The 24,429-nt window shown below is 46.0% G+C and overlaps 1 protein-coding gene across 1 annotated transcript in view; it reads right to left on the reverse strand.

Moving 5' to 3' along the window:
- col27a1b (collagen, type XXVII, alpha 1b) overlaps window positions 1-24,429 on the reverse strand; it is a 740,056-nt gene that overhangs the window by 599,687 nt on the left and 115,940 nt on the right. The window contains exon 5 of the mRNA XM_070863596.1: window positions 7,265-7,318. Coding sequence (XP_070719697.1) covers window positions 7,265-7,318 — 54 coding nt within the window. The remainder of the gene's footprint in view (window positions 1-7,264; window positions 7,319-24,429) is intronic.

Here is a 24,429-nt window from a genome sequence, read left to right on the forward strand (position 1 = left end):
TGTTAGTAATAGTAGATGTGTTTAGCATATGGATTGAAGCCTACCCTACCCTGGACAATAAGGCTCAAATTGTTGTTAAGGTGTTAATGAGGGAAATTGTTCCTAGATATGGTATCTCAGCTCGACTGATGACCACCTATGACTCAGGCTCTGCGACTAGTTCACAACCAGGTTCAAGATGCTCACCTCGACCTCCCAGTTTTACCCGAATTGTCCCTCGTGGCACCAGGAAAGTATGGATTCGGAAGGGATTAGAGCCACAATGGGAGGAGCCTTTTCAGGTGTTACTCACTACCCCCACTGCAGCCAAGGTTGAGGGGAAAAGTGCCTGGGTTCACCTGCACCACTGTAAGCTCACCACCCTCTAACGAACCTATTTTACTGGTTATTCTAATTCCTGTTTCTGTTCCAGACTTCCTCTTCTCCATAGCTGAACAAGGCTGTTGGCATCCTAATTGGAACGTGGACCAGTTTGAACTTTTACCCGTAGTGATAGACAGCCAGCTACACCGACGGTGACCTGAGAAGAGAGACGGGAAAACTGAACTCTTTTAATCAGCAAAATAATTGGACTATTTATCTGAATCCTGAGCCATAAGATGAAACTGTCTGTATGCCACAGTCTGTTTAATAGTGTTGATATATGACAGTTTTGGCGCATGGGAGGGGAGACAGAGACGAGAGCTACATGTCTTATGTTTATGCGCAAAATGGAAACTTTTCTAGATGTTGGGTGTGTTCACATTCCCTATACATTTTACTCCTAGAATGATCCTAAGTGTTATCATGGAATGATAAAAGGGGGGAATGTGAATGTTTAAAAATGTATAGAGACATTGAAGTTGAGAACGTGGGAATTGTATAGGGACAGTATAAGCTAACAAAGAATTCATGGAGGAATAGCCATGACATCTCAGACTCGAGACTGCGAAATGTTACAACACTAACACATATTGAAACAAAACCCACAGCTTGCAGAAAAACTTCAAGGTCTTATTAAATCATGTTATTAACCTGAAACATTGACAGAAGGTCTTTGTTTAAAATCGGACCATGCTTGGGTCGGCTTATGAGTGGACAAAGGGAAGGAGGGATCAAAAGAGATGGGCTGAGCTGGGATGCCACTCTAGCCCTATCTTGTTATCTTTTGCCGAAAATGTATAACCATCGTGCCTTGACAATGTAATGTCACTTATCCGTAGGGAGTGTGTACGCTCTATCGAGAGAGTATATCTTCTGTCTGATAAGTCTTGCCGGCCGGTAAAATAAAGACTGCTTTGTTTAAAGCACAATAGATATTCGACTCAGTAATTTTACTGAACCAGATTGAGGTAAAAGAATCCAGAATCAACAAAATCAATGAGAAATTATAAAAAAATACATGTCAGGCTGATGGCTTATGCAAAAATAAGCCATTTGTGTTAAGACTGCCATAACAAACTCGCACCCATGTGCAGGTCAATTCTTAGTTATTTTGTTAGTGTAAGCTGCTACTTCCTGACATCCTTCACATAATTCATCTGCAGCTTTAGTTCTGATCTAAAGCAAGCCAAAACAAGATAAAATTTGACTTTTGCAGCAAGTTCAAAGTCAGGTATAAACGGACTTGAATCCAAATATTACTTGTGCGGAAATAAAATCGAACATAAAAATGTTAATTTTTATGCTTCTCTCTGTATTTATTTCAAATTATTTTTCCTGTTTTGTCTGCCAAACCCTAGTTTCTGCACAGGGGAAGGACAGGTGATTTATTCCCAGGTTTCTGTCAATGCCGTCCTGTAACCAGCCTCAAAGAGTAACCCGCCAGATAACAACTTCCAATGTTTCCTACCTCCCCATGGAGGAGTGGATCATATGAATGTGATCTGATTGATGTTTATAAGATAATAAAGGGTATTCCAGCTGACAGTGTATTTCAATTAAATAGGTTAGGCAGGACAAATTTAAGTTGTACGAGGCTAGATCTAGGTTAGACATCAGGAGGTGGTTCTTTTCCCAGAGAACAGTAGACCTCTAGAACAAGCTATCCTTTCATGCAGTGGAAGCAGACTCGCTGAATTCCTTCAAGCGAAAGCTGGATTTGTTCCTGGCTGTGGCGGAGATCACCTCTTACAGAAGATAGGTACTGCAAGGAATTTAAGGCCAGAGTGATCTCCTAGATTAGTTTGGATCGTCTAGATGGGTTGGAGAGGAATTTCCCAGATTTGTTTCTCCCAAATTGGTCTGGGTTCTTTATATTTTCTTTGCCTCTCCCTGGTGATCACGGGGTTTCAGGTGGGGTGCAATGTATATGTTGTGATGCACAAGGTATTGCAATTGTGTGGGACAGGCTCGATGGACCAGATGGTCTTTATCTGTCCGTCATTGTTCGTGATTCATATGTTAATATCACGAACAGTACTTTCTAGGGTTAAGGGGTTGTCCTGAAATCACTCTATGTTGCGATTGGAAGCTCATCCTTTGACTTTGTATTTGCACGGGGGCTTCTTTCCACTTTGATCAGTCTTCAATGACTTACTCCCACTCACCATCTAACCCTACCAACGCCTTTGCTGATGGCTCCACATTTGATAAAATCTTTCAGATTGCAAGTGCTCAGTGCACACCAGCTCCAGCCCTTTTGCGCTGCAATGGCTGAATTAATATATCTTGATGTCCGCTGTGCTTTTCTATTAATTCTTCAGAGATGATTTCTACTAGTTTCTTTCAAATCTAATCAATAGCTATAAATTGTTACTATTGAAAGCCTTGTCCTTATCCCTTCTTCATTGATCAATGGTCGTAACCTCACTATCTCCTCTGACAAATTGCAGTCTGACTTCTCATTGCTACAATGTCAGTTGTGGCTCAGTGGATAGCACACTCACCTCTGAGTCAGAAGGTTGAGAGTTCAAGTCCCACTCCAGGGACTTGAGCACATAAATCTGGGCTGACACTCCAGTGCAGTACTGAGGGAGTGCTGCACTGTCGGAGGTGCTGTCTTTTGGATGAGATGTTAAACTGAGGCCCGCCTGCTCTGTCAGGTGGATGTAAAAAATCCTATGGCACTATTTATCCCTCAATCAACATAACAAAACAAATTATCTGGTCATTATTACATTGCTGCTTGTGGGAGCTTGGTGTGTGCAAATTGGCTGCCGCATTTCTCACATTATAACAGTAACTACACTTTAAAAGTACTTCATTGGCTGTAATGTGCTTTGAGATGTCCGGTGGGCATGAAATGCGCTTTATAAATTCAAGTCTTTCATTCTTTCTTTAAAGTTATCCCCAAAAAACTTCTTCCCTGCTCAGTGACAAATATTTATTTTTCTGTTCAATAATTTTTAACTCTCTGTAAACCCAAATCCATCCAAGACTTCAATAAGGCTCCAAAAGATGAAGAGGTTTAGCGATATTCTCTCTCATAACCGTAGATAGGATATAAGACATGCTTTTCATGCCTTTCTTGCCCCAGATCGCCAACCTCTCTCTATTACAACTTTTCTTGTATTATTGAAACTATGGTCACTTCGACTCTGAACTTTCCGATTTTGTTCCTTCTAAAACCCATATGTTGTTGTAAATGCTTCTCCTTCTCCCTATCTCCTCACAGTGCTCAAATCAAGACTCCTTCAAATCACAACAATTTCTCCTGTTCAATATTTCCAAGGGCCATAAAAGATTTGATAATCATTTCCTCCCTCTTCATTCCATCCCACTGCAATATTCAGGCTTAAAAAAAAATCTTGGTGTCATTTAATAGCTACTTTCCAATTTAATGGGGGCATAGAGGTTAGGTTATTGAACTACTAATTCAGGGGCCTGAACTAATGATCAAATCCCACCATGGCAGCTGGGGAATTAAAAAAGCTAATGATAACAATGAAACTACCAGATTGTTGTTATAAACCCAACTGGTTCACCAATGTCCTTTAGGGAAGGATATCTGCCATCCTTACCCGGTCTGGCCTATATGTGATTCCAGACCCACAGCAATGTGGTTGACTCTTAACTGCCCCTCTGAAATGGCCACTAGCAAGCTACTTAGTTGTATTCAAGAAGGTGGCTCACCACCGCCTTCTTGAGGGCAACGAGGGATGGGCAATAAATGCTGGCCTTGCCAGTGACGCCCACATTCCGTGAATTAATTTTAAAAAATTTACTTTAATAATACTAATAGTGTCCTGCAGCAGGATATCAAGAGGTTTGGTCCTTCCTGGTGTAGCTTTCTGGTAGTGTGGAGTGCTACAGAGTAGCTGAATTGCTGAAGACAATGCTGTGAATCACTTATGATCAAGGACACAACACATTGGGATAATTAGCTGGAATTCTAATGAGCAATTAATTATATCTTCTAGGACCTGAGCACCTGCTTGGGACTCAAAAGTATGCAATTACATTTTCATCGAGAAGAAAGCCCCTTTATTTTTGACTGCTTTCCTTGTCCTGCAGGGTGTGCCTCCTGTATTTCAGTTTGAAAAATAGCAAAGCGCTACCCCTATTTTGATCTTAGCTTAAAAATAATTGATCACATATTAGGAGTCTTGCACATGGTGTACACTTCTGTATGTGTCGCACTTAATTCCTGTGTCACAAGTTAGAAAGACTTGCATTTCTATGTCGCCTTTCACGACCTCAGGAGGTCTCGAAGCGCTTTACAGCCAATGATGTGCTTTTTGAAGTGTAATGTAGGAAACGCGGCAGCCAATTTGCGCACAGCAAGCTCCCACAAACAGCAATGAAATAATGACCAGATCATCTGTTTTTTTCAGTGATGTTGATTGAAAGATAAATATTGGCCATTAAAAGGGGAGGGACGCTGCGAACTCTGCAGGCCCTTTGAAGGCCTCCACTGGGCCACCAGGACTAAGGGTTGCCGTGGCCACAGCCCGGCACTGAGACGGAGTGCCTTGATGCATGATCGCCGCCTGGACCCCGTGAAAGGAGCGGCGAACGGCCCAACTGATAAAGGGGGGGGGATAAAAAACAAAGATGGCGGCACGCGGCGAAGTGCATTTTATAGAAACATAGAAAATAGGTGCAGGAGTAGGCCATTCGGCCCTTCGAGCCTGCACCGCCATTCAATGAGTTCATGGCTGAACATGCAACTTCAGTACCCCATTCCTGCTTTCTCGCCATACCCCTTGATCCCCCTAGTAGTAAGGACTCCATCTAACTCCTTTTTGAATATATTTAGTGAATTGGCCTCAACATCTTTCTGTGGTAGAGAATTCCACAGGTTCACCACTCTCTGGGTGAAGAAGTTTCTCCTCATCTCGGTCCTAAATGGCTTACCCCTTATTCTTAGACTGTGACCCCTGGTTCTGGACTTCCCCAACATTGGGAACATTCTTCCTGCATCCAACCTGTCTAAACCCATCAGAATTTTAAATGTTTCTATGAGATCCCCTCTCATTCTTCTCAACTCCAGTGAATACAAGCTCAGCTGATCCAGTCTTTCTTGATATGTCAGTCCCGCCATCCCGGGAATCAGTCTGGTGAACCTTCACTGCACTCCCTCAATAGCAAGAATGTCCTTCCTCAAGTTAGGAGACCAAAACTGTACACAATACTCCAGGTGTGGCCTCACCAAGGCCCTGTACAACTGTAGTAATACATCCCTGCCCCTGTACTCAAATCTCCTTGCTATGAAGGTCAACATGCCACTTGCTTTCTTAGCCGCCTGCTGTACCTGCATGCCAACCTTCAATGACTGATGTAGCATGACACCCAGGTCTCGTTGCACCTCCCCTTTTCCTAATCTGTCACCATTCAGATAATAATCTGTCTCTCTGTTTTTACCACCAAAGTGGATAACCTCACATTTATCCACATTATACTTCATCTGCCATGCATTCGCCCACTCACCTAACCTATCCAAGTCGCTCTGCAGCCTCACAGCATCCTCCTCGCAGCTCACACTGCCACCCAACTTAGTGTCATCCCTTTAAGCTCGCCCCGCAATGGATGGCCGGCCTGGTTTCGGCCCCCTGGAGGTGCTAACGGGAGGCGCAGAACAGGGGAATTTCGGCCCCTTTATCTCCAGTGAAGTCTATTGAACCCATTTGCACTGTCGCACAAAGTCAAAATGTAAATTTTTTAAAATCTTTAGTAGTATCCTCACAGGTATTGTCAAACAGAATGCATAATGGAGGAGAGTGCAAGATCCAGTTCATTCCGCAGTCACACAATTTCAAACCTTCTTAAATATTGAAATAAACGCAGAAGCCTAAATTTTTCAAGCAGATATTGACAATGAACTTTGCCTCCAATCAGTGCACGTTGGAAAACCGTTCACTCGTTACCAGTTTTTGATCCAGTGTCTCGTAACAAGAAACTTCCCCACCCGCACATTATTTCACTGTTCTCCATTATACATCCTCCAGTTTTATAAAGGCTATGTGGATTGTAGAATTTTTCCCATATTAAAAGGAAAGCTCCAACTATTTTTTCAAGCTGTACCAGTTGAAAATGAAAGAGAAATAATTAGATTGGTGATTTCCTGGGGGAAGAGTAGCTATGAGCAGTTAGAACCACCAGGTTACGTTTGGATCGTGCTAGCTGCTGTCCTCCAGCACTCACCCCGCTGGAACTTATGGGATCAATGGGAGGGCATCTTAATTACATGGGGCCGCTCGACCACGGGGGGAGGTGGGAATGTCCATCCTCTCGACCCCATTGTGACCCCACCCAGTCCCCATTGGCCCCTGTGTGGGATGATCCAAATTATTGTTTTAAAATTACTAACTTGTTCTTCAGATCTGCACCCCCAATCCACTGGGACCCACCAGCATCTTTTTTTGAGGCCAGTGCATCTCATGCCTCTCAGCGCAGCGGAGGTCACTAATACGCTCCGTCCCTTCTGAGCCAGAGAGGTCGCAGCCTTGCTGTAGGAGGTCCCTGCCCCAACGGCCTCACTTGTAAGGGGCTGAGTGGAGTCTCTAGGCCTTACAAGGCCAACCAGGAATTGAGTCGCTGTGGACCTGGTTAGACTGGGTCCTGCCTTTTTCCAGTGGGTTCCCACTGGAGTTACAGCACCAGTCCATTGGAAAAGTTGAATACATTTGGGGCTCAGAAATGGAACAATACAGAATGATGTTAATGCTAATTGTAAATCGTCGCAATAGTTTGATATCTAATAGAAGTACTAATGTCCAGGTGCAGTTTATAAAAATGAGAAAAAGTCAGAAATATTTCGAGCAAGCAATACATTTGCTATTTCAGACCATGATCGCAATGCAAACTGAGGATTAAACACAATTTGTTTTCATAAAGTACCGACCTTCCCACCAGGGGGACCAGGGCGGCCTGGGTTTCCATGCGGTCCTTGGCGTCCCTATGGAATAAAAACAGAAAGAAAAGCAGCAATCAGATGGCATGATTCTCAATATGAACAGCTTGTTGCACATCAGCTAAAGCAGTTTCACAATTCTAATAGTAGGCATATTTACCAAAGCAGAGTTTGTGTAAGCTCTCACATTAGAGAATCTTGTTACAGCACAGAATGGGGACCATTCAGCCCGTCGATCCCGTGCCAGCTCTCTGCAAGAGCAATTCAGCTAGTCCCCCAGCCCTTTGCCCGTGGCCCTGCAATTTCTTTTCCTTCAGGTATATTGTGTTCCTAACACAGATGAGACCGCACACAGGGATGTTAAAGTAATAGTGACCTCAGTCTTTAAGAAGACACTCCAGAGTGAGGAACAGGCCTTAGGGGCCGGCTTATATACAGTGCTCCCAAGGGATGCTGGGATCCCTTGGGACTTTAGGGGATGAGCTCCCTGGTGGCGGAACATGGGAATGCATGCTTTACAGATACACAATATCACTCCCCCACAAAGTCAAAGTGAAAACTATTTACAAGATGAGGCGTCGGGAGCCTTTCTTTCCCTGGTGGACCGCCTCGGTACAAATGTCTGTTCTGGTGTGTTGGCTGTGCCCTCGCCGGGCTGGCGTGTTGTTGGCCCTGCAGGGCTGCTAGGTGAGCCTGGCCTTGCTGGGCTGTTGGGCGTGATGGGTTCGATTTCCTGGTCCGGCGTGGTGTCGTTGATCCTTTGGGTGTGTGTTGTGGACTCGAAAAAGCTGGTGTCTGCTGTGGGTTGTTCAGGGCAGTCTGTGAACCGCAGCCTCGTTTAGTCCAGGTGCTTTCTGCAAATTTGTCCACTATCTAGTTTGACTACAAACACCCTACTGCCTTCTTTAGCTATCACCGTGCTCGCGATCCACTTGGGACCATGTCCATAGTTTAGCACATACACAGGGTCATTCAGATCAATTTCCCGTGACACAGTGGCGCGACCATCGTTTACATTTTGTTGCTGCCGCCTGCTCTCTACCTGATCATGCAGGTTGGGGTGAACCAGCGAGAGTCTGGTTTTCAGTGTCCTTTTCATGAGTAGCTCAGTCGGGGCACCCCTGTGAGCGAGTGGGGTCTCGTGCGATAGCTGAGCAGTACTCGGGACAGGTGGGTTTGGAGTGAGCCTTCTGTGACTCGTTTAAGGCTCTGTTTGATGGTTTGTACTGCCTGCTCTGCCTGCCCATTGCAGGCTGGTTTAAACGGGGTCGAGGTGACATGTTTGATCCAATTGCGGGTCATGAATTCTTTAAATTTGGCACTGGTGAAACATGGTCCGTTGTCACTAACCAGTATGTCAGGCAGGCCGTGGGTGGCAAACATGGCACTCAGGCTTTCAATGGTGGCAGTGGCGGTGCTTCCCGACATTATTTCACATTCAATCCATTTTGAAAAAGCATCCACCACCACCAGGAACATTTTACCGAGAAACGGGCCCGCATAGTCGACATGGATCCTCGACCATGGTCTGGAGGGTCAGGACCACAAACTTAGTGATGCCTCTCTGGGCGCGTTGCTCAACTGAGCACACACGTTGCATTGCCGTACACAGGACTCGAAGTCAGAGTCGATACCGGCCCACCACACGTGGGATCTGGCTATCGCTTTCATCATTACTACACCCTGGTGTGTGCTGTGGAGATCCGAGATGAACGTCTCCCTGCCCTTTTTTGGTAACACTACGCGATTACCCCACAACAGGCAGTCTGCCTGAATGGACAGCTCGTGCTTTCGCCACTGGAATGGCTTGATTAGCTCTTGCATTTCAACGGGGATGCTGGCCCAGCTCCCATGCAGTACTCAGACTTTTATTAGAGGATCTTGACTGGTCCAACTCCTAATCTGGCGGGCCGTGACAGCTGATTTTTTATTTTCAAACGCTTCCATGACCATCAACAAGTCTGTGGACAGCGCCACCATCAACAAGTTTGCAGGCTGCGCCATTTCCACCCCTGTGGTGGGCAATGGTAGCCGACTGAGAGCATCTGCACAGTTCTTGGTACCCGGCCTGTGGCGGATGGTATAGTTATATGCTGATAGCACGAGTGACCACCTTTGAATGCGGGCTGAGGCATTAGTATTTATCCCCTTGGTTTCAGCGAACAGGGATGTGAGGGGCTTGTGATCGGTTTCCAGCTCAAATTTGAGGCCAGACAGGTACTGATGCATTTTCTTTACCCCGAACACACACGCTAATGTCTCTTTCTCAATCATGCTGTAGGCCCCCTTGGCTTTAGACAAGCTCCTGGAAGCATAGGTGACAGGTTGCAACTTCCCTGCAACGTTAGCTTGTTGTTATACACACCCGACTCCGTATGACGATGCGTCACATGCTAGCAAGTCTTTTACACGGGTTATATAATACAAGCAGCTTGTTGGAGCATAAAACGTTTCTGGCTTTCTCAAAAGCAATTACTTGGTTTTTTCCCCATACCTAGTTCTCACCTTTGCGCAATAGGGGCTCTAAAAGGGTGCTTAACCCCGGTGAGAAGTTAGCAAAATAGTTGTGGAGTCCCAGGAACGACCGCAGCTCCATGACATTCTGTGGCCTGGGCGCGTTCCTGATAGCCTCTGTCTTGGCGTCTGTGGGCCGAATGCCGTCCGCCGCGATCTTTCTCCCCAAAAACTTCACTTCTGTTGCCATGAAGACACATTTCAACCTCTTCAGCCGCAGCCCTACGCGATCCAGTAGCTGGAGGACCTCCTCCAGGTTTTGTAGGTGCTCGGCAGTGTCCTTACCCATGACCAATATGTCGTCTTGAAAGACCACCATGTGTGGTACCGACTTGGGTAGGCTCTCCATATTTCTCTGGAAGATCGCTGCAGCCGATCGAATTCCAAATGGGCATTTGTTGTAGATGAACAGTCTCTTGCGTGTTGATGCAGGTGAGGCCTTTCGAAGACTCCTCCAGCTCCTGCGTCATGTAGGACGAAGTCAGGTCGAGCTTGCTGAACGTCTTGCCTCCTGCCAGTGTCGCAAATTGGTCGTCTGCCTTAGGTAGCGGGTATTGGTCCTGTAGTGAGAAACGATGAATAGTTACTTTATAATCGCCGCAAATCCTGACCTTGCCGTCACTTTTGAGTTCAGGAACAATCGGGCTGGCCCACTCGCTGAATTCCACTGGGGAGATGATGCCCTCGCGTTACTGCCTGTCTAACTCGATTTCCACTCTCTCCCTCATCATGTGAGGTACCGTTCGCGCCTTGTGGTGAATGGGTCGTGCCTCTGGGACCAAGTGGATCCGCACCTTCACCCCGGAAAAGTTTCCAATGCCTGGCTCAAAAAGGGAAGGAAATTTGTTCAGAACCTGGGTACATGAGGCCTCATCAACATGTGATAGCGCTCGGATGTCATCCCAGTTCCAGCGGATTTTGCCCAGCCAGTTCCTTCCAAGCAGTGTGGGGCCATCGCCTGGGACAATCCAGAGTGGCAGTTCATGCACCGTGTCCTCGTAGGTGACCTTGACCATGGCACTGCCCAGGACAGTGATAAGCTCTTTGGTGTACGATCTCAGTTTCGTGTGGATGGGGCTCAGGACAGGTCTGAATGCCTTGTTGCACCAGTCTCTGTTTTTAGTCATGATGGATTGGCTAGCGCCAGTGTCCAGTTCCATGGCTACGGGTAAGCCATTCAATTTTACGTTTAGCATTATAGGTGGACATTTCTTCGATAATGTGTGCACCCCGTGTACTTCAGCATCTGCCTCCTCTCTGAGGCTCGAAATTGCTTTGATCCACCATGGACCGATCTTCCTCTGCCACGTGGTGGTTAGCAGGTTTTGCAGAGCTTGCAGCTTGTTTGCAAGCTCGTTGGAGGTGCCCCATTGTTCCACAGCTCTTGCAAACATACCTTTTGAAGCGGCATGAATAGGCTGAATGGAAGACTCCACAATGCCAACAAGGTGTGAATTGGCTTGCATTCATCCTTTGTTGGGGACTTTGAGTCATCTGGCAGTTGCAGACTCATGGGTTCTGCCCTGTACATTTCTGCTCGCAAACACAGTTCCAGTTAATTTATGAACATTGCTAGCACTTGTGTGCTGAGAGATTTGTTTGGTGTTATCACTGGTGGACATAAACACCTGTGCTATCGCAATGGCCTTACTGCGGGTCGGTGTCTCTACAGTCAAAAGTTTTCGTAGGCTGGTCTCGTGGCCAATGCCCAGTACAAAAAAGTCTCTGAGCATTTGCTCCAGGTAGCCATCAAACTCACATTGTCCTGCAAGTCGCCTTAGCTCGGCGACGTAGCTCGCCACTTCCTGAGCTTCACTGGCACGTGTAGAACCGATACGTTGCCATCAGCACACTCTCCCTCGGGTTAAGATGCTCCCGAACCAGTGTACACAGCTCCTCGTACGACTTATCTGTGGGTTTCACTGGAGCCAGAAGATTCTTCATGAGGCTGTAAGTCGGTGCCCCGCAGACTGCGAGGAGGACCGCTCTCCTTTTTGCAGCGCTTTCTTCTCCGTCCAGCTCGTTGGCTACAAGGTACTGATTGAGCCGTTCGACATCGGCTTCCCAGTCCTCACCTTCTGAGAACTTCTCCAGGATGCCCACAGTTTGCTGCATCTTTGCATTGGATTCGTATTCTCGTCGCCAGCTATTGTGTTCCTAACACAGATGAGACTGCACACAGGGAGGTTAAAGTAACAGTGACCTCAGTCTTTAATGCTGGAGATATTGAGTAGACTGGGCCTATATTCTCTAGAGTTTTGAAGAATGAGAGATGATCTCATTGACACATAGAAAATTCTGCCCCTGCCCCCTATACTTGGTTCAAAACCTGTTTCATCTCTAACTTTTTCCAGTTCTGATGAAAGGTCATTGATGCTGGGATCCCTTCGGACTTTAGGGGATGAGCTCCCTGGTGGCGAAACATGGGAGTGCATGCTTTACAGATACACAACAAGGTACTTATCCAATTCCCTTTTGAAAGCCACAACTGAATCTGCCTCTACCGCTCCTTCAGGCAGTGCTTCCCAGATCCTAACCACTCGCTGCGTAAAAAAGCTTTTTCTCGTGTTGCCTTTGTTTCTTCTGCCAATCACCTTAAATCTGTGTCCTCTGGTTCTCGACCTTTCCGCCAATGGAAACAGTTTCAATAAAATATTGTTCTTTGTTGGGGCCAAATGATTTGCTTGATAAATGTGATAATATAAATTTGCAGGGTTTCCTTTTGCTTTTTTGTTTTGCCAGCTACACGTGTATGAGGTAATGCAACATATACATCAGATCGAACAATTGAAAAGAAGCTATATAACATGCAATTATATAAGAGTCCTGGTGAGACCACACCTGGAGTATTGTGTGCAGTTTTGGTCTTGTTATCTAAGGAAGCACATACTTGCCATAGAGGGAGTGCAATGAAGGTGGTTCACCAGACTGATTCCTGGGATGGGGAGATTGTCCTATGAGGAGAGATTGAGTGGACTGGGCCTGTATTCTCTGGAGTTTAGAAGAATGAGAGATGATCTCATTGAACCATAGAAAATTCTGCCCGTGCCCCCTATACTTGGTTAAAAACCTGTTACATCACTAACTTTTTCCAGTTCTGATGAAAGGTCATCGATTTAAAATGTTAACTCTGTTTCTTTCTCCACAGATGCTGCCTGACCTACTGAGTATTTCCAGCATTTTCTGTTTTTATCCTTCATTCTATATTTTGAAACAAGAGATAAAATAGGCAATCTGCACATATTTTAGAAGTTAGTAAGCTCTCAAACTGTTAGTTCTTGAATTTTAATGATTTTCCCTTCTCTTGTAACTGTTCCTGTTCAATGTTAAATGCATGCAATCACAAGCAGCACCAGTTAACTATCTGTTCCAGGAGATTCTGTGTTGGAGCAAGTTCAGATATCTCAGCTGTACCAAACTGTTTCAGTCAAATTGACAGATGTTCTGGTATTTTAGGTGGTTTTGTGTATGTTTTTCTCTGTCCAATGTTGAACCATTGGAAATCGAGCCAAATAGTGGAATATGACCCAATCGAGATCCAGCCAATTCTCAACAACTCATTGTGACTCAGTCAGCTCCTTGCAATCAGCTGAAATAGCTGTTAACCTTCACTTCTGAACAGATCCTGGTAACACTTAAGTGCTTCACGCCAATAATGTCTTCTAAGTAGTGAGCAATTCCACAAATCCAACTATTATTCACATCTTCTGAAAGGCTGAGGTCTGGCCAGTGACATCTCAAAGAGATCATTAAAAGGAACATTATTAGAAACCCCTGCTCCTCCGCCAGAAATTCTAAATTGTCTAGATTATTTGAACAGTATTTAAGACAGCTGCAATTTTACAGATAATTTTGAACAGCTCGAATTGTTCTTTTCAAGCTGGTATAAACAATCCAACTTGAACCCGGCTGGTGTGAACAATCTCATTCAAATCCAGCTGGTGTGAACAACTCGATCTGCTCCAGCTGGTGTAAACAACCTGATTTAGGTCAGATTCATGTAAGAGAATATTGCACAATGCTGTAATTAAGTTTCTGTGAAGGGCCTCCCACAGACATGCACTTGTGTTCAACCATGTACAAACATATCAGCTCAGACAGCGTGTGTGTTTAAGTTACCATACAGTTTCCTGAGTTCCCCTCCTCACCCACCGAATATATAGAGAGTATATAATCATAAATGTTATCCACTTGATCTAGTTCATTTATCAGCTGTGACTCTGTGGGTAGCACACTCGCCTTGGTGTCAGAAGGTTGTGGGTTCAAGACCCATTCCAGGGACTTGAGCACATAAATCTAGGCTGACACTCCCAGTGCAGTGCTGAGGGAGCGCTGCATTGTCGGAGGGGCAGTACTGAGGGAGGGGCAATACTGAGGGAGTGCTGCACTGTCAGAGGTGCCATTTTCCGGATGAGACATGAAACCGAGGCCCCATCTGCTCTCTCAGGTGGATATAAAAGATCCCATGGCACTATTTCAAAGAAGAGCAGGAGAGTTATCCCCGGTATCCTGGCCAATATTTATCTCTCAATCAACATAACAAAAACAGATTATCTGGTCATTATCACATTGCTGTTTGTGGGAGCTTGCTGTGCGCAAGTTGGCTGCCGCGTTTCCCACATTACAACAGTGACTACACTCCAAAGCACTTCCTTGGCTGTAAAGCGTTTTGAGACGTCCGCTGGTCGTGAAAGACGCTATATAAATACAAGTTTTTCCTTTTTCTTTTATGGCGATTAGAGGGTTTTCCAATCCCTTGAACAAAAATAGAATTTTCACCTTGCCTGTATTTTCATTTAATAGTATTAAACCATTTATTTTGACTGAACAAAGCTAAAGGTAACGGGCCAGATCTTGCTGTCAAAGAATGATGAGGCTAATGACACTCGCCGTTATTACAGAGTCAATGGCGAGGAGCAGATGCGCAGTTAAATGCCAATATCCAGAAGGTGCTATCCGAGTTGTGCTGCTCTGCCGTTGGCTTTGAAAAAACGGCATTCCGCTGTCTGCCTCACCGTTCAAATGCATTCAGTTCCGTGAAGTTGCTGCATTAGCGCAGTAGATACGAACTAAATTCGCCACAGAAAGTTAAGTCTTGTCACTTCAAGTGCAAGTACCCTTTTAACGATGTGATGTGTTAATTACTGCCAAACAATCTCTCTGGCACTGAAAATTAATTATTACAAGTGTGGAATCCCATTCCTTCAGGCATTAATGGCTGTTGGAGATTTTTTTTAAAATGTAACATTTTACATTTTCATCCTTTTTTCTTCGCCTTCCTGTCTCTTTTCTCTCTCTTAATCCAATCTTTCTTTCTCTCTTTTTATTTCTCTTTCTGTACCTAATTTGACATTGAATTCACCCACTCTAATTTACCCTCCTTCTCAGTCCTTGCGCTGTGTATTTCACAATCCTTCAATCCGATTGGTTGAAGAGAGACACATTTGTTTGCTCCGTTCACTCAGGTCCCAGATGACCTGTTTCTCTCATTGCGCCATTGTCAGCTCGTCCTTTCAGCAACCTGCCATACAAAAAATTTGAAAACCTAAAAGTGCAAGGGCAAGTCTAACTACAGTCAAACGCCACTAGAGGCCCAACCACAGGAAAATCTAGGCTGTTGGCATGGAAATTCTTGGGTACCAATGAGCAAGCGTAATTGTGGCAGTCCTGGACTTGTGTCTGCTGAAGTCCCATGGTCAGCTAAATCAAATAATGCTGGCGGGACAAGGGTGGGAGTCCCGTTTTCTCCTGGGGGAGTGGGGGAGTGCTACTACCTCATGGAAAATTGAATCGGAGGTTTGGGGGGGCGCTGTCCCGGCATGTTCATCCCTCACCGCCCCATGGGGGAAATTGCACTGCGGGCCACGAGGCTGTTGTGGGCGGATGTCAACGCCAGCTTCACGGGTCATGAAGTTGGTGAACATCCTCTTGGGTCGACTCGACAATGGCAGTTCTATCATGCAGTCCGGCATTCCATTTTGGGTGCCAGGCTGCTGGCCCTGTCGATCGCATCCCTGGTGGCCCAGAGGCGGCCACCAAAGGGCCATGCAGAGTGCGCAGAGGCCCTTCTCTTTAATGGAAGGGGAGGGGCATTGTAGTGCGTTAGCGCAACGTGGAACATCTGCATAGCGCTGGCCTGCTCTGCGCAGTGCTGGACTCAGTGCCGCGCTAACACCCCAGGACTCACCGCCAAAGGAAGCGGTGCACCGGAGACAGCGCTGGAGACAGCGTTCCGCCTCCTTTCAGGGGCGTATAGCCCAATTCCGCACCGGGGGCGAGACTTCCAGGCTGGGCACATGAAGTCCTGGCCCCGGAAGTTTACCTCCCCCAATCGGGGCGAGGGACAATTTAGTTCCCTCAAACTTGTGTTCTAATGAATATAACTATTTGTATTTCCACATACTATGCAGCATCCTAGTGAACCTACACTCTACCTCAACATCTCTCCTATAGTATGGAGCACAAAACTGCACACAGTAGCACAACTGTGCTATTCCAACGGTTTTATATACATCTTGGCTTTTAGAAAGTGAATCAAATCAAAGAATTTGGTCTGGTCTTTCATACAGCATCAGTAGGTTTGAGCCACTGTTGCGTATTTCAAGCCAAGGACTATTGCTGGTCTAAACGGTGAACAAACATAGACCTGTTTGGGAACTCGGTTACAGGAGGATCCAACTATATCACAACTGCTGTAAAACAGATGACTTATGGTCGAGAATCTGCAGCAGTTTCTTCGGCCCCAAACTGAATGGGTAGCATGTGCGTTATGAACTAGCTTTCAAACCACAACAAAAGGGATGTTTAAGGAATGATAGCACTTGGGACAATGACAATCTATAGGATTTAGGCTATTGCGTGCGTGCTGTAAATTATATATTTTTAAAAAACTTATGTATGAAAAAGCGTTGGTTAGCAAACATTCACGTTGGCTAACAGCAACAGTCTCTGTATGAGTTTGATTCATGTTGGTGTAAACAATGTGATTCCAATTAGGCTGCTGTAAATGAGTTGATTTGACTCAGACTAGTGCAAATGAGTTGATTTGACTCAGGTTAGTATAAACAATCGGGATTCTAATTATTTTGGTTTGAACAACATTGATGAGGCAGAACGCAAAGTTAAGAACAAAAGGTGGCGTCACAGCCAAGGGGGTAAGTGATTGGCTGGTGATTGGTAAGTAGTTTTTCTTTTACTTTCTTTATCAGTAAGTAACCTTTAGCATTGTTATTGCCAAATTAAGTTTATCTAAGGGTTAAGTCATAGCAGGACAGCTCGGACACGTGTTATGCCCCTCCTGTATGTACTATGTGGGAACTCAGGGACGCTTCCGATGTCCCTGACGACTACATGTGCAGGAAGTGTATCCACCTGCAGATCCTGACAGACCGCATTGCGGCACTGGAGCTAAGGGTGGATTCACTCTGGAGCATCCACGATGCTGAGAATGATGTGAATAGCACATTTAGCGAGTTGGTCTCACCGCGGGTAAAGGGTACACAGCCAGATAGTAAATGGGTGACCAACAGGAAGAGCAGTGCAAGGAAGGTAGTGCAGGGTCTCCTGCGGTCATCACCCTGCAAAACAGATACAGCGCTTTGGGTACTGTTGAGGGGGATGACTCATCAGGGGAGGGCAGCAACAGCCAAGTTCATGGCACCGTGGGTGGCTCTGCTGCACAGGAGGGCAGGAAAAAGAGTGGGAGAGCTATAGTGATCGGGGATTCGATTGTAAGGGAAATAGATAGGCGATTCTGCGGCTGCAACCGAGACTCCAGCATAGTATGTTGCCTCCCTGGTGCAAGGGTCAAGGATGTCTCGGAGCGGGTGCAGGACATTCTGAAAAGGGAGGGTGAACAGCTAGTTGTTGTGGTGCACATAGGTACCAACGATATAGGTAAAAAACGGGATGAGGTCCTACGAGACGAATTTATGGAGCTAGGAGCTAAATTAAAAAGTAGGACCTCAAAAGTAGTAATCTCAGGATTGCTACCAGTGCCACGTGCTAGTCAGAGTAGGAATCGCAGGATAGCTCAGATGAATACGTGGCTTGAGGAGTGGTGCAGAAGGGAGGGATTCAAATTCCTGGGGCATTGGAACCGGTTCTGAGGGAGGTGGGACCAGTACAAACCGGACAGTCTGCACCTAGGCAGGACCGGAACCAATGTCCTAGGGGGAGTGTTTGCTAGTGCTGTTGGGGAGGAGTTAAACTAATATGGCAGGGGGATGGGAACCTATGCAGGGAGGGAGAGGGAAACAAAAGGGAGACAGAAGCAAAAGATAGAAAGGAGAATAGTAAAAGTGGAGGGCAGAGAATCCCAAGACAAAAAACAAAAAGGGCCACATTACAGCAAAATTCTAAAGGAGCAAGGTATGTTAAAAAGATAAGCCTGAAGGCTTTGTGCCTCAATGCGAAGAGTATTCGGAATAAGGTGGACGAATTAATTGCGCAGATAGCAGTTAATGGATATGATGTAATTGGCATCACAGAGACATGGCTTCAGGGTGACCAAGGCTGGGAACTCAACATCCAGGGGTATTCAACATTTAGGAAGAATAGACAGAAAGGAAAAGGAGATGGAGTGGCATTGCTGGTAAAAGAGGAAATTAATGCAATAGTAAGGAAGGACATTGGCATGGATGATGTGGAATTAGTATGGGTGGAGCTGCGTAATACCAAAGGGCAGAAAACGCTGGTGGGAGTTGTATACAGACCACCAAACAGTAGTAGTGAGGTTGGGGACAGCATCAAACAAGAAATAAGGGATGTGTGAAATAAAGGTATAGTAGTTATCATGGGTGACTTCAATTTACATATAGATTGGGCTAACCAAACTGGTAGCAATGTGGTAGAGGAGGATTTCCTGGAGTGTATTAGGGATGGGTTTTTTGACCAATATGTCCAGGAACCAACTAGAGAGTTGGCCATCCTAGACTGGGTGATGTGTAATGAGAAGGGACTAATTAACAATCTTGTTGTGCGAGGCCCCTTGGGGAAGAGTGACAATAATATGGTAGAATTCTTTATTAAGATAGAGAGTGACACAGTTAATTGAGAAACTAGGGTCCTAAACTTAAGGAAAGCTAACTTCAACGGCATGAGGCAAGAATTGGCTAAAATAGACTGGCAAATGATACTTAAAGGGTTGACGGTGGATAGGCAATGGCAAACATTTATAGATCACATGGATGAACTTCAACAGTTGTACATCCCTGTCTGGAGTAAAAATAAAACAGGGAAGGTGGCTCAACCGTGGCTAACAAGGGAAATTAAGGATAGTGTTAGATCCAAGGAAGAGGCATATAAATTGGCCAGAAAAAGCAGCAAACCTGAGGACTGGGAGAAATTTAGAATTCAGCAGAGGAGGACAAAGGGTTTAATTAGGAGGGGGAAATTAGAGTACGAGAGGAAGCTTGCCGGGAACATAAAAACTGACTGCAAAAACTTCTATAGATATGTGAAGAGAAAAAGATTAGTGAAGACAAACGTAGGTCCCTTGCAGTCGGACTCAGGTGAATTAATAATGGGGAACAGAGAAATGGCAGACCAATTGAACAAATACTTTGGTTCTGTCTTCACGAAGGAAGACACAAATGACCTTCCAGATGTACTAGGGAATCGAGGGTCTAGTGAGACGGAGGAACTGAAGGATATCCTTATTAGGCGGGAAATTGTGTTGGGGAAATTGATGGGATTGAAGGCCGATAAATCCCCATGGCCTGATTGTCTGCACCCCAGAGTACTTAAGGAGGTGGCCCTAGAAATAGTGGATGCATTGGTGATCATTTTCCAACAGTCTATCGACTCTGGATCAATTCCTATGCACTGGAGGGTAGCTAATGTAACACCACTTTTTTTTTTTTAAAAAGGAGGGAGATAGAAAACAGGTAACTTTAGACCGGTTAGCCTGACATCAGTAGTGGGGAAAATGTTGGAATCAATTATTAAGGATGAAATAGCAGCGCATTTGGAAAGCGGTGACAGGATCGATCCAAGTCAGCATGGATTTATGAAAGGGAAATCATGCTTGACCAATCTTCTGCAATTTTTTTGAGGATGTAACTAGTAGAATGGACAAGGGAAAACCAGTGGATGTGGTGTATTTGGACTTCCAAAAGGCCTTTGACAAGATCCCACATAAGAGATTGGTGTGCTTGGTGTGCAAGATCAAGGCACATGGTATTGGGGGTAATGTACTGGCGTGGATAGAGAACTGGTTGGCAGGCAGGAAGCAGAGAGTCGGGATAAACGGGTCCTTTTCGGAATGGGAGGCAGTGATTAGTGGAGTACCGCAGGGCTCAGTGCTGGGACACCAGCTCTTTCCAATATACATTAATGATTTGGATGAAAGAATTGAGTGTAATATCTCCAAGTTTGCAGATGACACTAAACTGGATGGTTGTGTGAGCTGTGAGGAGGATGCTAAGAGGCTGCAGGGTGATTTGGACAGGTTAGGTGAGTGGGTAAATGCATGGCAGATGCAGTATAATGTGGATAAATGTGAGGTTATCCACTTTGGTGGCAAAAACACGAAGGCAGAATATTATCTGAATGGTGGCAGATTAGGAAAAGGGGAGGTGCAACGAGACCTGGGTGTCATGGTTCATCAGTCATTGAAAGTTGGCATACAGGTACAGCAGGCGGTGAAGAAGCCAAATGGCATGTTGGCCTTCATAGCTAGGGGATTTGAGTATAGGAGCAGGGAGGTCTTACTGCAATTGTACAGGGCCTTGGTGAGGCCTCATCTGGAATATTGTGTACAGTTTTGGTCTCCTAATCTGAGAAAGGATGTTCTTGCTATTGAGGGAGTGCAGCGAAGGTTCACCAGACTGATTCCAGGGATGGCTGGACTGACATATGAGAGATTGGGCCTTTATACACTGGAGTTTAGAAGGATGAGAGGGGATCTCATAGAAACGTATAAGATTCTGACGGGACGGGACAGGTTAGATGCAGAAAGAATGTTCCCGATGTTGGGGAAGTCCAGAACCAGGGGACACATTCTTAGGATAAGGGGTAGGCCATTTAGGACTGAGATGAGGAGAAACTTCTTCACTCAGAAAGTTGTTAACCTGTGGAATTCCCTGCCGCAGAGAGTCGTTGAGGCCAGTTCATTCGATATATTCAAGAGGAAGTTAGATATGGCCCTTACAGCTAAAGGGATCAAGGGGTATGGAGAGAACGCGGGAAAGGAGTACTGAGGTGAATGATCAGCCATGATCATATTGAATGTTGGTGCAGGCTCGAAGGGCCGAATGGCCTATTCCTACACCTATTTTCTATGTTTCTATCTCAACTTTATTATATTTGATTATATTGCTACTTTCTCCTGAAGGACCATGTCAACCTTGAGCAGCTTAATGAAAAGCTATTAGTCCACCAGAGAAGCTGATAGTGCACTTGACACATGCCTTTTTTTCATCTGGCCCAACTCTGCTACCAAACGGACTGCCTATTGGACCGAGTTTTGGCCCAGGAGCAGGGTCGGGAGGAGCAGTGAGGTCGGAACCAAGGAGCGAGGTCAGGACCCAGGTGCGGGGTCGGGACCCGGGAGCAGGGCCGGGAGGAGCAGCGAGGTCGGAACCCAGGAGCGAGGTCGGGACCCAGGAGCGGGGTCGGGACCCAGGAGCGGGGTCGGGAGGAGCAGTGAGGTCGTCACCAAGGAGCGAGGTCGGGACTCGGGAGCGGGGTCGGGACCGAGGAGCAGCGAGTTCGGGAGGAGCAGCGAGGTCGAGAGGAGCAGCGAGGTCGGGACCCAGGAGTGAGGTCAGACCCAGGAGCGAGTGTATTACTAAGTGCTTGCAACTGTGATATTTCCTACACAGGAACATATCCTCAGGCCATCGCAAACTGCTTGAGAACCAAAAAAAACCTTTACTTTTTAAGTGCAGTCACGTGATTATGAGGTTAAAAACAGCAGCCAAATTGCATACTTCAATGCCCATTAAGCAGCATATTGGAGAAACGACTAATCTATTGTTGGTTGAGAGAGGAATGTCCTGACACTGGGGGCGCTCCCTACTCATCTTCAAATAAGTTGTAAATGCCAGGGATCTTTTACATCAATATCAATCACCAGAACAGATATATGGGCCGTGGTTTAAAGTCTCATCGAACAGATAGCACCTCCAACAATACAGCACCATGTCAGCACTGGACAGAAGCGTCAGCCTAGATTATGTGCTCAAATCCTTGAGCGGGGCTTGAATCCACAACTTTCTGGTTCAATCAAGAGAACTAGCAAGTGAGTAAAAGAGGCTTTTATATATTTTTTTTTGTTTTCACTGGGTGAAATTGAACCAAATCACTGTAAGTTAACAAAGGGCTACTGTTCATTTAACACTGAAGTGTCTCACATTTTAATCTATTCCCACTTGCCGACTGAAAATCCAACTGATCACAAGCAACATTTTTATTTGCTGTTTTCTTTGGTAAAAATGTTTAAATGCTTGACATATAGCCAAACCAACTCCTTTAAATATTTATTCATAAAAACTGCTAAACCAGCTTCTCTTTTCCTTCAGACTGGGTGCTATTTGTGCATTGGGGTAAGTTATTGCACAAACATGTTCTTTCTTTTCGAAATGAATGCTTCAAACTATTCAAAAGAAAATTTCCAACGGCAATAATCTCATGAGATAGTGGGCCCGAAATTCGGTACCGCTGGAAAGCTGGTGCTCCCCTCACATTTTTGTGGCCATTAGCACTGACATTTTTGAGTGGCTGGGCCACCCCATATTCAGCTCCAAAAGTGAACAAATGGGTTCCAGCGCTAATGAACCCTTCCAAAGTGGATTTTTAAGCGGTGTGGCTGTCTTAATTTGAGCGTTATCACCACTGAGAAATTCAGCATGTCGGTAAGGGTTTCTAATGAGCCAGCTGCTCCCTGGATTTTTAAAGGCCAGGGTTTGCAGCAAGGCCCTGAGGGGGGAAGGCGTTTGGAAGGTTCACTGATATGGAGCTGGAGACACTGTGGAGGACAGAAGAAGAATACTGTTTCCTGACGTGGGGAGACCTGGCAGACGGGTAGTACATAATGCATGGAGGGAGATTGCAGGGGAGGTGTCAGACACCTCTATATATATGTGAGGACGCACCCTTCCAGGAGGGTGCTGGCCAGTCTGCACCCATCCCTTCCAGGGTGGCGATGGGTCGACACCTCCTAGCTCTGGGGCGATGGGGATCCTCCTCCTCTTCCTGCACCTCCTCCTCCTCCTCCTCCTCAGGTGGTGCTGTTGGCTCGGCCTCCAGTGGCTGTCCCCTTATGATGGCCAGGTTGAGCAGCATACAGTAGACCACAACAATTATGGAGACCCGTTGAGAAGAGTACTGCAAGGTGACAACAGAGCGGTCTGGGCACCGGAATCCCTGCTTGAGGATGCCTATGCACTGCTCGGTGATGCACCTGGTGGCACAATGAGCGTCATTGTATGCATGCTCTGGCGCTGTCCTGGGGATCTGCAGAGGAGTGAGCAGCCAAGTGGACAGGGGATATCCCTTGTCCCCAAGCAGCCAACCGCAATCCTGATTCGGGACAGTGAAGATGGTGGGCACACTGGTCTGACACAGAATGGCTGCTGTCTCCTTTGCCCGCTGTCTGTCTGCACGGTGCTAATGGCGACACCTTCTCCTGTGTGCCGCCCTGCTTCTGACCAGGTGTACCAGGTGTCGCCTTCCCAACACTCCTCCCATCCTCAGGGTGAACCATGCCAAGCAGCTCTCTACAGTCCATTAAAGAGTCAGACCTGAAAGTTATACAAAAGTACAGGGGTATGTGCAAACCTCTGAGCAGCAATCATCAGGTTTAATGGAGCCAAAACAATTCATAAAACTATAATCGAGATAAATACTGCAGACCATGGAAGATGAAATAAAAACACTAATAATTAATAAAACTATATCAAAAGATAAATACTGCGGATGCATGCAGAAAAATGAAACAATAATAAGTAATAAAACCTTTTCAAAAGATTAAATACTCCAGATGCATGGTGAAAATTGAAATAAAAACAATAAGTAACAAAATGTTTTACCTACTATCATCATCATAGACAGTCCCTCGAAATCAAGGAAGACTTGCTTCCACTCTAAAAGTGAGTTCTCAGGTGACTGAACAGTCCAATATGGGAATTACAGTCTCTGTCGCAGGTGGGACAGACAGTCGTTGAAGGAAAAAGTGGGTGGGGAGTCTGGTTTGCCGCACGCCCTTTCCGCTGCCTGCGCTTGTTTTCTGCATGCCCTCGGCGACGAGACTCGAGGTGCTCAGCGCCCTCCCAGATGCTCTTCCACCACTTAGGACAGTCTTTGGCCAGGGACTCCCAGGTGCTAGTAGGGATGTTGCACTTTATCAAGGCGGCTTTGAGGGTGTCCTTGAAACATTTCCTCACCTGGAGCTTGCTTGCCGTGTAGGAGTTCCGAGTAGAGCGCTTGCTTTGGGAGTCTTGTGTCGGGCATGCGAACAAAGGGCCCCAGCAGTGTTGCGTTCGAGCACCGCATCGAAAACCTCATGGGGGCACTGCCGGGAAAAGTCCTACCTTTTCCTTGGTGAATTTTGTGTGGTAGTCCCTTTCCAGCAACCTGCACGCTACAGAGCTCACCGCTGGAAACCCTCCTTTACTGCGGCTTCATCGCGCCGTTTCCGG

This window comes from Pristiophorus japonicus, chromosome 20 (assembly GCF_044704955.1).
Source record: "Pristiophorus japonicus isolate sPriJap1 chromosome 20, sPriJap1.hap1, whole genome shotgun sequence".
Classification (NCBI taxonomy): Eukaryota; Metazoa; Chordata; class Chondrichthyes; family Pristiophoridae; genus Pristiophorus; species Pristiophorus japonicus.